This window comes from Octopus sinensis, linkage group LG2 (assembly GCF_006345805.1).
Source record: "Octopus sinensis linkage group LG2, ASM634580v1, whole genome shotgun sequence".
In the NCBI taxonomy this organism is placed as follows: Eukaryota; Metazoa; Mollusca; class Cephalopoda; order Octopoda; family Octopodidae; genus Octopus; species Octopus sinensis.
In genome coordinates this window covers 144,555,016-144,571,876 of record NC_042998.1, presented here as the reverse complement: position 1 = coordinate 144,571,876, position 16,861 = coordinate 144,555,016, and the positions used below count along the sequence as shown (strand labels likewise).

The 16,861-nt window shown below is 36.5% G+C and overlaps 1 protein-coding gene across 1 annotated transcript in view; it reads left to right on the top strand.

The window, feature by feature from the left end:
- The window catches only part of LOC115232637 (guanine nucleotide-binding protein subunit beta-5), a 74,956-nt gene that overhangs the window by 36,114 nt on the left and 21,981 nt on the right, over window positions 1-16,861 (top strand). The window contains exons 2-3 of the mRNA XM_029802633.2: window positions 7,499-7,635; window positions 12,513-12,554. Of these exons, the coding sequence (XP_029658493.1) occupies window positions 7,499-7,635; window positions 12,513-12,554 (179 nt within the window). The remainder of the gene's footprint in view (window positions 1-7,498; window positions 7,636-12,512; window positions 12,555-16,861) is intronic.

The following is a 16,861-nucleotide window of genomic DNA, read 5'->3' as shown; positions in this document are numbered from 1 at the left end:
TTCTGCATCATGAGGACCAAAGACTTGAAGTGTTTCATGTTGCAAGACAGTGTGTGAGAGAGAATTGTGATGTCATAGGAGATATCACAATTTAGCCCCAGGAAACATTGTTTCCAGCTGGCTATATGACACAATATCTGTATCCTTATATTTTCAAACAGGGAGTTCAGCACTCCCATCCAGCACAAGACTTCTGTGGACTGCTTTCTGTGTCATATAGCCAGCTGTAAATGATTTTCCTGGGGCTAAGCAACAGTAACATTTGTCCCTTCCAGGACAGCCACATTATTTTGGCAAATAGCCTTTACTTTAAAGAACTGCTACTGACTCTCTCTTTGAGTGATTTAGAAATAATAATGGTTCTATTTATTTAGATCTATAACTGTGTGTCACTTCGAAAACTATATATTTTCGAATGGTAAGTTCAACAGTGCCACCTAGCCAAGCAGTTACCCTGTGTTGATAAAGGGCAATAACCCAGAAACCAATCCATACATGTCTTGTGCTGGATGGGAGTGCTGAGCTCCCTGTTCAAAAATATAAGGACAGAGATATTGTGTCGTATAGCCAGCTGGAAACAATGTTTCCTGGGGCTAAACAACACTAATATTTATCCCATCCAGGACAGCCACGTCCTGAATAACTCTCTTTGAGAGATTTAGAAATAATAGTGTTTCTATTTATGTGTATGTGTGTGTATGTATATATATATATATATATATATATATTTTTTATTAAATTAGAGATAAAACCACTATTAGGCAAATCTATGTATTGGTTTATGATTTTCACTGTTTGATTTGCCTAATAGTGGTTTTATCTCTAATTTAATATAAAATATATATATTTATACTATAAAATTAGATTTAATCCTAAATCTTATATATGTGTGTATATATATGTATATATATATCCTTTTATGTGTCAGCCTTGAGGCTGCGCCCATGCTGGTGTACCGCCAGTGTAATCACCTTTTAATTGGCCAATTCTATGCGATTGGCTTTTGGTGAAGGAAAGAGTTCAATACTGCAGCCCTCTTTTGAGTTTCCTGCCTTGATATTGGTTCATCTGGGATCTTGGATAGCAAGAGGTCAAGCTGTTTCTTGAAAACATCATCTCCCACTCCATGGAGATCCTTCAGATGTTTTGGCAAGGTGTTAAATAGATGTGGGCCCTTGGATCCCAAGCTATTGCAGTGATGTCCATTTTGAGGTCTGGTATAACTCTCAATTTGAAAGTTTGGTGCCAGCCCCTCCAGTATCTTCCACACATACATCACTGCATACCTCACCTATCTTTGCTCCAGTGAGTAGTCATAGCTCTTTCAGTCTCTCCCAGTAGTTTAGCTGTTCCATTGATGCAATCTTCCTCATGTAATATCACTGAATCGCCTCAAGTTCTGGTATTAATCCTACAGTGAGGTGACGACTGCAATTGAGAGCAGTAATCTAGATGGCTGAGGACAAATGTCCTCCATAGGACCAGCATAGTTTCCTGGGTCCTTGTTCTGAAGGTTTTCAGAATCCATCTGGCCATTCATTTGCACACTGCCACCATCTTGGTGACATGCATGTGAAACGAGGTATTCTTGCTCAAATCAATCTCAAGATCATGCACTGTATGTGATTCTAGGATTGATGCTCATTTTGGTCCAGAGTATCATTGTTGTGACTTCTGAGCACCAATTAGCTGGCCAGATTTTTCTGTAGAAGATTAGCATCAGAAGGTTCCTTGACTGCTTGTACTACTTTTGTGTCGTCAGCATAGCTAGTAAGTGTGGCTATCTGTGTAACTGATGACATGTCTGAAAGAGCCACCATGAACAGTAGTGGCCTCAATACAGTTGCCTGAGGCACTCCACTTTCTATTCCATTGGCTGCAACCACTCTCTAATTTCCCCAGTTATATATGTGTATATGTATGTGTGGTATATATATATGTGTGTATATATATATAAATATTATATATAAAGTGAGATAGGGGTTGCGAGTGTAACCCATTATGGGATAACATCCAATATACTGCCATATTTTGTATTATAAATATTATATATATATATATATATATATATATATATATATATATATGTATATTTATATAATTTCATCTTTTAATTTCCATATATTTCTTCCTCGCCTCTGTTGTTTGACTTATGCTTTCTTCTCTCATGTACTCCAGTCCCCACCTCTCTCTCTCAGACTTTTTTTTATTCCTAATCATGATGTTTCATGATGTTTTCACTATTTTGAAAACTGTGTTTAGTGACATTGACATGCATGCTTAAGTGTGTATTAGTGCACATGTTTGTCTGCATTAATATGTGTGCAGAAGTGTAGGTGGATATCTATAGACATTTGTGCATGGATGGGTGCTTGTGTGTGAATGTGGGCACATGCAGTACATTCATATTGCTATCTATGAATGAATGTGTGTGTTTGTGAATGGATGTACAAATGTGTGTGTGCATTTCTTTTCTGTCATTTTACATACACATTCCATGCTGGTATTAGTTGGACTCACTCAAACACACACGCATGTGTCTGTAGTTCTGTGTGTGTGTGTGTGTGTATATGAAAATGTGTACAAATATGAACTGGCATGTATGTGTTTTGGTATGCAGAGTCATATGTTATTATGCTTGAATATCTCTGCATCACTATGCATGCATACTGATGTGTGTGTGTGTATGTTTGTGTGAATGGGTGTTTCATTCTGTTAGCATATGTAATTGAATTTATTTGTGTATTTGTTTATGTGCGTGTTTGTGAGTGAGTGCGTGATTGTGTGCAGTCATGCAATGGAACTTAACTTGTTGCTCTTACGTCAAGCAGTTTGTTTTATTGCATTAGCGCCATTTCCGGATGCAACAAACGTTTGTTTCTGGCAGTACAGTAAGGCATGCATGGACTGCAAAATATACTACACTCTCTGTCTCTTCCTCTCATTTACTGCCTCTCTCTGTTTCTCTCTCTCTCTCTCTCGCTCTCTCTCTCAAATCAGCTACTTTTCATCTTGTCTCTTTCCCTTTATGTGGTTGTATGTGTATGCATATTTATATATTTTTAACACACAATAATAATAATAAATACCTTGGTACAAGGCCAGCAGTTTTTAAGGAGGGCTAAGTTTTTAAATTGGCCCCCAAATTTGACTGATACTTTATTTTGTTGAACCCAAAATGTTGAAAAAGTAAATTTGACCTTGCCAGGACTTGAACTTAGCCAGAAGAAACACTGCTTAGCATTTTGTCCAACACCTTAATCATTCAGTCAATTCTTTCTCATTTATCAGTTTGTTCAGCATATCTATCCTTCCCGCAGTCTATCAGCCTATCAATTTTCCTGTGTATTTTATTATGTATTCATCTATTCTTTCCTTGTGTACTCATCTTTCCACCTGTCTCTCTAGCCAGTTGTCTGTCTATCTATCCATCTATCTACCTATCTATCTACCTACCTACCTACCTATCTACCTATCTATCTACCTACCTACCTACCTATCTACCTATCTACCTATCTACCTACCTACCTATCTACCTACCTATCTATCTATAAATCTACCTACCTATCTATAAATCTACCTACCTATCTATCTATCTATCTATCTATCTATCTATCTATCTATCTATCTATCTATCTATCTATCTATCTATCCATCGCTAGCTAGCTAGATATGAGAGAGAGAGATGGCTAGCTACATAGTAGGTAGATAGGTAGGTAGCTAGCCATCTACTTAGCTACCTACCTATCTACCTACTATGTAGCTAGCCATCTCTCTCTCTCTCTCTCTCTCCTCTCTCTCTCTCTCTCTGTTTCTCTCTTTCCCTCTCTCTCTTTCATATCTTATACACATCCCTTATCTTCTACAACCTTGTCTTTCCACTCCACCTCACCTCTGCTCACTGTTCTCCGACCCCCCCCCAACCCTATCACCAACAGTTTGTCTCCAGTTGTCATTAGCAAATAAGTAAAACAGCCAAGTAGAGAGAGAATAGCAGAGCTGTTTCAAAGAAATCGTTTACCATTAAAGCGAAACAAATACACAACTAACAAACATAAAACAACAAAATGATTAGAATAAAATATTTTAATTACATTTTCTCTTTTATTATTTTATCATACTCCCCTCTTTCTGTCACACACTGCCTCCCCCTTCTCTCTCTCACCCCCTCTCTCTCTCTTTCCTCGAGTGATAGTGAAAATCCAATATATTCCTCTGAACTGTAAATATTGAAGTTAATCGCAATTGTGTGAGAGTAGAGAGTTATCTGCACAGCTCAATTCTTCCCAGTCTTCTACTGCTACACCACCACCAACAACAACAACAAAACAACTACTACTACTACTACTACTACTACTGGTGCTACTGCCACCACCACTACTGCTGCTGCTACTATTACTACCTCAAGTCCTACCTTACTGTCACAAATAAAGGATTTATTAGACACTGTAGTTATTGATATTACAATAAGACATAATGGTCACATATAGAAAAACAGGGTAACCCTGGTGTTAAACAACAGCTACAATATCTCCACTTGTCATGACCAACATTACCCATACTTTACAAAACCTTACAGTAAAACTTTTTGGTAAATCTTTCTTTTCCAGATTCAAAAACTTCTGCAATATTCTACATTCTCCCTGGTTTTGATTTTTTTTGTTTATCTGTTTCCTGGTATCAATGTGCAAAATTTCAGGTTTACTAGATCATAGACATTCTTCTCCCTCATCTCCCTGTTCATAGAATTAATAATCAAAAAATAAAAACAGCAATAAAACAAAAGCAAATACATATATACACTCCATAACAGAAGTGTTAAGGTCACTTCCCCTGGTGAAGAGCAATGGCTTGCAAGAGTCCTCTGCTGATGCAATGTAAAATGCACTCATGATGGTGCTGTGTAACAGCACTCATGCAATGCCACATTAAAAGCAGCCAGCACACACTGTAAAGTGGTTGGTGTTAGGAAGAACATCCAACTGCAGAAACCAAGCCAAATCAGGCTAGAATTTGGTGCAAATCTCTGGCTTGCCAGCTCTGGTCAAGCCATCCAACCCATGCCAGCATAGAAAATGGATATTAAATGAATGATGATGACACATACGTACATGCAAGCATGCATACATACATACATGCATGCATGCGATGTTAGAAAAAGCATTCAACCATAAAAACTAGGCCAAAGAAGACACTGTAGCACAATGCTGTACTTGGACCCATCTGATCCTGTCAAACCATGCCAGCATGGAATCTGTATGTGAAATGATTATGCTATATAGATATATTGGCTGTGTGTTTAAGTTTGCCTTCCAACTGGTTTCAGGTTCAGTTCCACTCCAGATATGTGTCTTCTGTCATAGCTCTGGGCCAACCAAGACCTTGTGGTTAAATTTGGTAGACAGAAACTGAATGAAGCCTGTCATGTGTGTCCTTTTCTTGACATCACATAATGATTGTAAATGAGTGTCATTCACTTCCAATATTCAACAAAATTATGTTTGGCCGTTAAGAAATGTTACCTTTGTGGGAAGCAGTGTGAGTTGGTGACAGGAAAGACATCTTGTTGTAGAAAATCTGCTTCAATAAATTCTGTCTGACCTCTGACCCATGTAAGCATGGAAAAGTGGATGTTAAAACAGTGATGAAGGTGATGATCACACACTTGCATTTAAGCAGTTATACTCTTTCTCTCTTTACTCTTTTACTTGTTTCAGTCATTTGACTGCGGCCATGCTGGAGCACCGCCAGTACTTATTCTATCGGTCTCTTTTGCCGAACCGCTAAGTGACGGGGACATAAACACACCAGCTTCGGTTGTCAAGCAATGCTAGGGGGACAGACACAAACACATACACACACATACATATATATATACATATATACGACAGGCTTCTTTCAGTTTCCGTCTACCAAATCCACTCAGAAGACACTTGCCCAAGATGCCACGCAGTGGGACTGAACCCGGAACCATGTGGTTGATTAGCAAGCTACTTACCACACAGCCACTCCTGCGCCTATGGGAAGAATCTATCTAATATGTTTAAAGCCTGAAAATTACCAGATTACAAAGTGTTCAGTGTTTACCTCTTCTTCATACACTTGTAGTTAGCATGTAGTTAGATCACATGATGGCTGATCAACAAACTATTCTCTTAAAGAAGGCATTTCATTTCACATTGCTCCAATCCACTCAGTTTACTATAGTTTAGTTTCCTTTCGAACATACAGGGTTTATGACAGCCAGTCATAAACTCCTCTCTCTTTGTAAAACAAGTAAGGGTTTGTGACAGACAGAGCATCTGACTGTAAATGCAATACCTGAATAATATGCATTTATCCAACACATACTACCCTGGAAAAACACATGTAAAACCAACAATTGGTTATTTGGGTATTAGACACTTTGAATCTAGTAATAAATTGAGTATCCAAAGAAGAATAAAGTGGCAAATTTTTACCATTCTACTGTAACATATTTCTGTATAAAATTAACTTAGAGAACACAGATGGAGCATTGAGAATCTTATTTTAAAACTGTATTTCCAGATGGTAATGTGAGATTTCTCAAATGTTTACCTATTTTACAGAAACTAGTTAATAAACCAATGGAGCTACTGTAAACCTGTCTCTGTTTTTGTTTGTGCTTTTTTTAATGCCATTCCTTCTGCCAGAGAATGTTAACATTTTCCACATGTGATCTGCCAAACAAACTTGATACTTTGACTAAACTAATACAAATTGAAAATTAGTCATATAAGTTTCTTCACACACACATACACACCTTATCTTCTTCCCATTTACTCTCGCCCACCTTCATATAATGTGGAGTTGCCATCCTCTCTGTAGCAAGACACCTGCATTGGTCTCTCTATCATACTTTAAGCATTCAACACCTAGCATAAAGCCACCTCCTCCTCTCAAATAATTCCCCACACATACACACTTAGTCAAGGAGGCTTTATCTTTTTCATGTCTGGCAAATTACTTAATGACCTCACTAGTGTTGGTGGAGTGAGAAAGTGGTTGGCATGAGGAAGGGCATCTGGCTGTAGAAACCATGCTAAGCCTGACATTGTAGCTTGCTGAATCCTGTCAAACTAACCAATCCATACAGTTCTATATTTGAAAGATGAGGAATTATGTACATTATTTACATTTGACAGATATTTGTCTTCATCTTGTTTGTTGTTAATACCAGACTTTTTACAAAGTGTACAATGAGATTTTTTCATGACACTGGTGCTAGTAAGGTTGCCAAATAACTTGCAAGAAAAGAAAGAGGAAGCCCCCTCAACTGAGTGGAGTTGCAAGTAGAGGGGAAAGTGGTTTTGTGTTAGGTGTTGAGGGAGCAATGGTATGATAGGACATAAACTTTTAAGCATGTTTTACTGTGAATGAAATTTTAAATGCATTTTACTCATATATAATCTGAATATTGCAAATATCATTTTCTTTAAACACCATTTATATTTTTATATCACCCTTCTTATTGTAGTGACGGTGGTAGCACAGAAACTAGAGAATGTACCTTCATTAAGCATAAAACCTCGTCGACAACTGAAGGGTCACCAGGGCAAAGTTCTATGTATGGATTGGTCAGCCGATAAACGACACATAGTCAGCTCATCTCAGGTAAGTTAATGAGACAGTGTTATTTCTAAGATTTGCAACCTGTGGAAATGGCTATGATTTATAGATACACAGATTTTAATGGCAATTGATTGATTATTGATCAGTGTTATGAGTCACAGATGACCTGACCTTGCAACAGAGACATAGCTATAAACTGCATATAGCTATCCAATCACATCTGAAGGAGAAATAATATTTCCCAATAATTGATCCCTTCATCCCTCTACATACAGTTTTCTCACCTTTCTTCAGTTTTGCTTTCATATATACAAGCATGCATTTATGTGTGTGTCTATGTCTGTGCAGGCTTGGCTGTGTTGTCAAGAACCTAGCTTACATCCTAACTATGTGGTTCCAGGTTCATTCCGATTCAATGGTACCTTGGATAAATATCTCCTATAACCCTGGGCTGACCAAAGCCTTAGTAGGTTTGGTTGACAGAAACTGAAAGCCTATTATATATATATATATATGTATATATATACATACACACACACACACACACACACACACACACACACATATGTGTATGTATGTGTTTGTCCCTTTATCTTGACATCACATGACAGTTGTAAATGAATGTCATCATACAAGTGATGAGAGATACGACCTTGCTTAGAAACTGGTGAGAGGTTGCTTCAAGTTGGGCATTGGACTATAGAACATCTACATCAACAAATTCCAACCAACCCAGGCAAGTATGGGAAAGAAGATGTTAAAATAATGATATATATTGATACATTGTTATTTATAATTAAGATTAAGTCTTCTATTAATCATACATCTTGAATTCCAATCCAGCTATATAAAATAAAGGGTTAATCCAGCTCATAAAACAGTGCTAAAGACCCCTTGGGCAGAAAAAAGGCAGAAAGTTGCTTGCAGGATTTTTAACCCTGTCTATTATGTATTATATCATTTATAGCTGCATTGACATTTGAGATTTATTATTTACAAAAGAATTATGTATTTCTCAATGCTTCTGTTATTACATTCTACATATTGGGTTATCCCATAAATAATGCAGTTTTTTTATACTTCTTTTATTTTTCAAAATTAAGATAAACAAAGTTCTTTTTTAATCTAAAATCTACTCTCATTCATTTTTTACAATGCTCTTCCATCTATCTGGTAGACTTGCAAAGCCCCTCTTCCAAAATTCACTTGTCTGTGAAGAAAAATACTCCTCCAGTACTATTCTGACCTTGTCTACAGAATTCATATTTTACCATCCAAATAATTTCGAAGACTGTAGAATAAATGGTAATTATATGGGTCAATGTCTGCCGAATATGGTTAGTGGGACATCATTTCCCATTCAAACTGCTCCAGCCTTTGGAATGTCATCCTTGCTGTGTGTGGTCAAGCATTATTCTGATGAAAGAACACCTTTCGTCTTGAAACCAAAGATGGTCGTTTTTCTTCTAGCGTTGACTTAAGCTGCTCACCGTAGATATCCTTTGTTATTGTTTAGTTTGAATTTAAAAGTTCAAAGTGGACTAAACCTTTCATATCCCACCAAACAGAAAACAACATCGTACATGGTTGAAGACTTTCTTTAGCCTGGTGTGCCAGTGTTTCTCCTTTCCCTACCAACTGTCTTCAGCACTTGACATTTTTATAGAGAACCCATTTCTTGTCACCAGTCACAAACAAGGTTCATTTGTGAGATGTGACAGCAAAGAAGAGCACACATTCACTCTCTGTGTGCGATTAGACTCAGAAAGTTTGTGACCCAATTTTCTGACTTTTCCAATGGCACACGAGTATCGATGAATGGTTGAAAGACCAAATCCAAGCTTCTCTGCTAGTTCCTCAACCTGCTGGGTTCAAACTTTGCCTTTCATTCTTTTTTCAGGGTAAATAAAATAAATTACCAAGTTGATAATATTCACCAACTCCACTGCTTAAAATTGTTGGCCTTGTGCCTAAATCAGAAATAATTATTATCATCATCATTAGCATTATTATGTTTCATTTTTGTAAATCTCAGACACTTAGTTGTTAAGCAGTTCAGACATTTCTACAAAGTAGTCAACAAGTTGACAAAGGTCCCTTACTACTTGCTCTCCTGTGCCTTTCAAAACTTTCCTTAATATCTTTGCTGTACAAAGAAGTACTGTCATATGCATGACCAGTAATCTTGCATCAATTCCGATTTTATTTACAAAGTCATCGAAAACTGTCCAGTATGCATTCCAGTGCTCTGATTACCACTGGAATCACCAAAACCTTCATCCCCCACAACTTTCCAACCTCCTCAGTGACTCATACTTCTCCATCTTTTCATGCTCTTCATCATTCACTCTGCTATCTCCTAGGATAGAGACATCAATAATTTGGACCTCTTTATCATTCTTGTTAATGACTACAATATCTGGCCTTCTTGCCTCAATCATTCTATCACAATGAATAGTGAAGTTCCACAAAAACTTAAGTTTGTTATTCTTTAACACGCCTTCTGATTTCTGCTCAAACCATTTAGCTGCTGTCATAAACCCACATTCCTCAAATATCATCCAGTGAATATATCTGGCAGGATATATTATTAACCATCTTACAAACAATAACTCTGAGCACCTTTTCAAACTCCACCCGTCTAACACCCATGGATATATTTACAAAGTCAGAAAACAGCACAGCTCCCATGACTTTCAGAAACATTTTTTCACGCTGAGAGTTGCTGAAGCATGGAACAAACTGCCAGCATCAGTTGTTAGTTGTCGGAGCACTGCATCCTTCAAAACTTCCATGCTTTCTGAGATTCGCCAACACTACACCTGATTTTCTCCCCTCCATACACACAAGCATGTATCTGACTCATACATTGTTCACTTTCCAGACATTTGTACATTACTGCATATACTTTATATGCACTTTCTAACAAGTTGTGGTGCACCTGAGCACTGTATACAATAATTTCATTATTATTATTATTATTATCATGTCATCTTTTGTACTCACACTGCGCCAACTTAACACATTCGCTTACAAGATGGCTGACCATCTCTCCTTTGTTCCTCACATTCTACATAATGGTGATTCTTTTCTTTTCTCAACATGATATTTAATGTAGTTAGTTCAGAGAACCTGCTCCTGGTTGCTGCATATCAGAGCTTCAGTGCATCCTTTCAGATTGCTTGAGGATTTTATTATTAAAAGTTTTATTAATTGTTATTGTTTTATTTTTATTGTATACACAAATTTTTGTGCTAAGCCCCATTTGTCCCTTGTGGTGTATTGTCCCTTTTTCGTTTTGTATCCAGCCCTTGTGGCCAATAAAGAAAAGATTATTATTATTATTATTATTGGTAGACAGAAACTGAAAGAAGCCCCGTCGTGTGTGTTTGTGTGTGTGCATTTGTGTCTGTGTTTGTCCTCTATCACCACTTGATGACTGGTGCTGGTGTGTTTGCATCCCCCATAACTTAGCAGCTTGGCAAAAGGGATTGATAGAAAAAGTACCAGGCTTTAAAAAATAAGTACTAGGGTCAATTCATTTGACTAAAAACTCATCAAGGCAATGCCCCAGCATGGCCACAGTCTAATGACAAAACAAGTAAAAGATAAAAGATAAAAGCTCCCACTAGCTGATCTCTACAACAGTCCATGAAATTTGTTTCCTGTTCCATAAAAGAGTATCTAGCCTAAGCCTATTGGGAGAGCCATACAAGCTATATACAGTGGTGCAGTTAGTAGAGTGAGAGTTTGTAATGATTCAGTGTGAAGTTAGTGCACCAGGGCTCACTTCTCAGTCCCACTCTATAAATTATAGTCTTCTTAAATTCGAGCAAAGAATTAAAGACTGGTAGCCTTCAGGAGCTCCTTTATGCTTTTGACTTAGTTCCTATAGCTAAATCTGTTGTAGAATTAAAGCCAACCACTTTTACAGGGTATACTGGGCACTTTTATTGAGACACCCAACTAAAAACACTCAGTACACTTTGTAAAGTGATTGGCATTAGGAAGGGTATCCAGTGATGGAAATCATGGCAAAACAGATGTGTGTGTGTGTATCTGGCAGCAAATTGGCAGTCATCAGACATCAAGTAGACTCCCTTGTAATATTCGTTATAGCTCTTTGTGTTTCAAGTTCAAATGTCACTGAGATAAAAGTTGCCTTTCATTCTCCCAAACTCAATAAATATTACAGCTGAGTTGAAATTCAGGCTGTTAAGAAAGAAATGTATTGACCATTTAACTGTTTGACAGTAGCAACACAGAATCTAGCTGTCAAAATAGCAACACCAGTAGGAATAAACTCTGTTGTGATGCAGAACTAATGAGTGTATATGTCAGTAAAATATTTGTTTTTTGTTCTTGTTAATATACTTTCTATTTGTTTATAAATTATAAACTTGCTTTCATCAGTGCAACTGTGGGACCCATTACTTTATTCTCTATCATTTGATGCACCAATCTTCTCTTGATGCACTGATATACAGTTTGTACAAGATTGAAAGATCTTGTACAAACAATTTAAACAAATTTGTTTGGGGATTATTCTAAGACTGAAAATAGAATACTTGTTTATATTTATGTATATTTATGGTTGTATATTTATTGTATATTGATTAGTAAATGCAAGCTAAAGAAAGCATTGAAAGATAGTATATTAGAGCTGTAAATTAGCTCCATGGTTTGGGGGGATCAGGTGAGCTGCATTTCTAACAACAGTTCAGTTCATAATCAAGTCAATTCAATTTCATTTTTACATCTGTAATTTTGTTATACATTCCTCCATGATTGATTTAGTAAGTACCAGTGATATACTAAGATAAATTTAATGAGGTACACTCTGTCTTTTGAAAATTGATTCATATGCCTTTTTAAAAGACATCAGTATTCTAACATTTGTGTGTCTTTTATATTTTCAGGATGGCAAGATGTTGGTATGGGATGCCTTTACAACCAACAAGGTCAGTATTATTTTGAAAATAGAAAAGAAATTATATTTGGTAACTTCTCTCACTTTCTCTGTCAATTTGAACCCCACTTTCGTAATGAAAGACAGATACATTTAGATAATTCAATAATATAGTCCTAGATACACATTGCCTGAGAAAACAGATGCTAATAACAGCTGGAACACTGTTGATCTTAGATGTGCCTCATCAGGGCCGACCATGGGCTACACAACAAAATGATATGATGTACCTGGGGGAGAAAGAGAGAGAGAGAAAATGATGTTTGTTAATTGAACACAATTGCCAGTATTTGAGGGTCAGTATGAATGGCCAATCGTCAGAAGACCCAATGATTACATCGGGCATAATCATTGCTATCAAACTCTTCATCCTCTTATCAACATCACCATTAATGTTGACATCATCATCATCATAATATAATCATTAGCGGCAGTGACAGAGCTGCTCCCCACTCCCATCTCATCTTAGTAATCATCTTCAATTGCTTTACAAATTGCAATTAAGAAGTAGAGTAGTTTTTGGTGGGGGGGGGGGAGAAAAGAAAACAATGTGTAATGATATAACAATTCATCTGCTCAGAACAGAACAGTTATTGCCACCACCACCACCACTACCCACACACTTATCTTTCACCGCTATCACTGCCACCATCATCATCACCACCACTATCACTACCAAATGTGACTTACTATTTGTCATTCCTCTCAAATTGACTTTTTTAAACTGCTCAATTTCCTTGACAGTTGCTCCTTTTATTTATTTATTTATTCGCTTTTTTAATGAATATGATAAATGGATAATTACACCACACACTCCTTTCACTCACACTCACTGACTCATTATAATAGTTGTGGTGGGGCTCGTGGTTCTGAATGTGTCATCACTTTTTTCCCTCTCTAAGCAGTATCTAGTCTTTCTTGTAATTTTTTTCTTTACCTACAAGATCAGAAAATGTGTGGAAAAACATGTAAACTTAGTGTAGAAGCAGAATTGTAAAACATATAGACAAGATACCACAATTCTTGTTAAATACAGCTACCCAGGGTTTCCTGGTCGAAGCAGTATTTTATTTCGCCATTTTCCAAGCTGATAACAAGACCGTTTGTCAGTTGCTTTTTTAAGCTGAGATAGATATAGATATGTATTTAAGTATGTATATGCTATTGTGTTTGTCCCCCACTCCTGCCCTCAACTTCACAACCAGTGTTGGTTTATTTATGCCCCATAACTTAGCAGTTCAACAAAAGAGCCTGATAGAATAAGTATAATACTTTAAAAGAAAAAAAAAGAACTGGGTTTGATTTGTTCAACTAAATCCTTCCAGGCATGGAGGCATGGCCCCAGTGTGCCCATAGTCCAATGGTTGAAACAAGTAAAAGACATAAAAGAGAAAAACATGGTAACTTTTTTGTAGAAGCAGGATTGATACGTTTCATGATTGTATCAGGAAATCTGGTTGCTATCTCTTGTGAATATATATCATTTTTTAGTCCTCGGAAGGATGAAAGGCCTGCCAAACAGAAAAACTGAATAAACAAACATAATGGTGATTTATATCTCTACATGTTAAAATGCTTCAACAATGCAGATAATAAAGAAAATTCTTCAGTATTTCAAGTCACCAACAATCTTCATCATAAACTGGCTCTTATTATATATTACTATTATACATTATCTATTACTATTATATATTGTATATTATGTATTATATATTATTAAAAGGGTAGAGGATAAAGACCACCCACTTTGGTCATGAATGACAATGGAATTGCACCTACAGAGTTTCCCTCCGAGGTGCAAATCTGAGCAGAGAGTAGTTTTGTGGAAGACCAGCAGTCGTCTATACACACCAGCCTCCCTTCTCCATGCCACTTCTACAGCTGAGTGAGCTGGAGCAGCATGAAATGTCTTGCTCAAAAACACACAACACACAGCCTGGTCTGGGAATTGAACTCATTATCTCATGATTGTGAGCCTGACACTCTAGCCACTGAGTCATGCACCTTCATTACCCTGCCAATTCACTGCCTCAAACAAATATATCTGTAATAATAATATATAATATACAGTATATAATAGTAATGTTATAATAATCTATACATATAAATTTGACATGGGTGAGTCTTTCTTGTCTTGGGATTCACAGTCAAATTGCTGGGTGGAATTGCACGAAAAATTACACAGATGTGTAAAATGATCCAGTGGTGATGCTGGGCTTTGTATTTTTTTCATAGGCCCCATGGTTACCAAGATAATCTACTATGATAATACTCTTGTGTTTATGAATGAGAAAGGAAGGAGTGATAGATGAATAAGGAAGGAAGGGGTGAGTGTTTTATATATGTGAATATATGTGTGTGTATGTAAAGGGGCGGGGTATATGAATGTGTGTTTGAGTGTGCGTATGTGTATTTGTGTGTACACAATGGAAGTGGGATGGTTCATCTTTGTTCGCTTTGTATTTGGGTTTATTTTTTGATTTGGTTGAATCTTGGATGGTTTTTTTTTTTCTGTAAGCCAGTTATTTTTAACATTTTGACAGAAAAAAAGTCATTCTAAAATTGTTCTTTAAAGTAAGTGTGCCCAAGCAAGTCGAATGCTTACACAGAGCAGGTTTTACAGCCACATCATCCAAACCGATTGGGTGAAACCGGGCTTGGCTACTAGTAATATATATATATATATATATATATATATATATATATATATATATATATTTTATATATTACTATATATACTGTATATTACATATATATTGTTGTATTTCAGAATGGTCATTTCTAGTTAACTATGTGCATCATGTAATAAAAAAAAAATCATTCTTCCTCTAAATTTGCAGTTAAAGAATGCAAACTTATTGTATTTACTGGATTTAGGCATGGCTGTGTGGTTGAGATGTTTGCTTCCCAACCATGGGGTTTCAGGTTCAGTCCCATGGGACCTAGGACAAGTGTCCACTAAAGTAATACATATATATTACTATTATAGATACATTTGTTTAAGGCAGTGAATTGGCAGGGTGGGCAAAGCATTGGATGGAATACCTTGTGGTGTTTATTTTGACTTTCTGTACTCACAATGTGATAGATTGGCAGAACTATCAGAGGATCAAGCTGGATGCCTTGCTTGTGTCTGTTCTACCTCTTTGAATTCTGACAGCAATGTCTGCAACAACACTAATGCCAATCTGTATTAGCCTGAATTGGAGGCTTTTCCCTTGTATAAACATCAGTGGTGTAGAAGGGATGACTTTTATACATAACTAACATATTTCGGAGGTTTTTGCCCCTTCACGAGCACCCATCTAACCCGTTAATCTTTCTCAAACACATTACTTAAAATATCTATAGAGATAACCTTAATAAATAACTTAGAAAGTGCACTGCTGATGCAGTAGAATGTGGTATTGACTTATAAAAACATCTAATATACTTTATAGTATATTATGGTTGCATAAGGAAATGCCATGTACCTACAAATCATTTATATTTATGTACCAGTTCCAGGAATGCGTTTAATATGTAAATTGGTATATCCAATTATTACACACCACAAGATATAGTGGATATTTAAGCAATGTGTTCAAGAATGATTAATGGGTTAGATGGATGCTGATGAATGGGCAAAAACTCCCAAAATATGGCATATACACCCATTACTTGTTTTCATCTTCGATCTCATTGTTTACCTCTGACATTTCACTACAAAACATCGTAGCAAAAATCTGTGCTATAGAATATGTATAGAGATAACCTTAAACAATATTTATTTATTGTCTGAATTGACTGGTCCATTGTCATTATTTTAACATCCACTTTTCCATGATTGAATGGGTCAGACGGAATTTGTTGAGGCAGATTTTCAATGGTTGGATGCCCTTATGTTTCCTAGCCAGATGATATTTCCCCATAGCCAGACATTGTTTCACATAATATCAGAAAATAAATGATATTGGGTTTCTTTCAGTTTCCATCTACCAAATTTACCAAATCTTCTTACAGGGCTTTAGTGGACACTTGTCCTAGGTCCCATGGGACTGAACCTGAAACCCCATGTTTGGGAAGCAAACGTCTCAACCACACAGCCATGCCTAAATCCAGTAAATACAATAAGTTTGCATTCTTTAACTGTAACTTTAGAGGGAGAATGTTTTTGTTTTATTACATGATGTACAGAGTTAACTAGGATTGATTAACCTGTTTCTTTTTGACATATTCCACAGACAGCATTAAAGTAACCATCATTATGATTATTTTTGGTAGGCTTTCATGTTCAAAATTTTAAAAACTATAAATTAC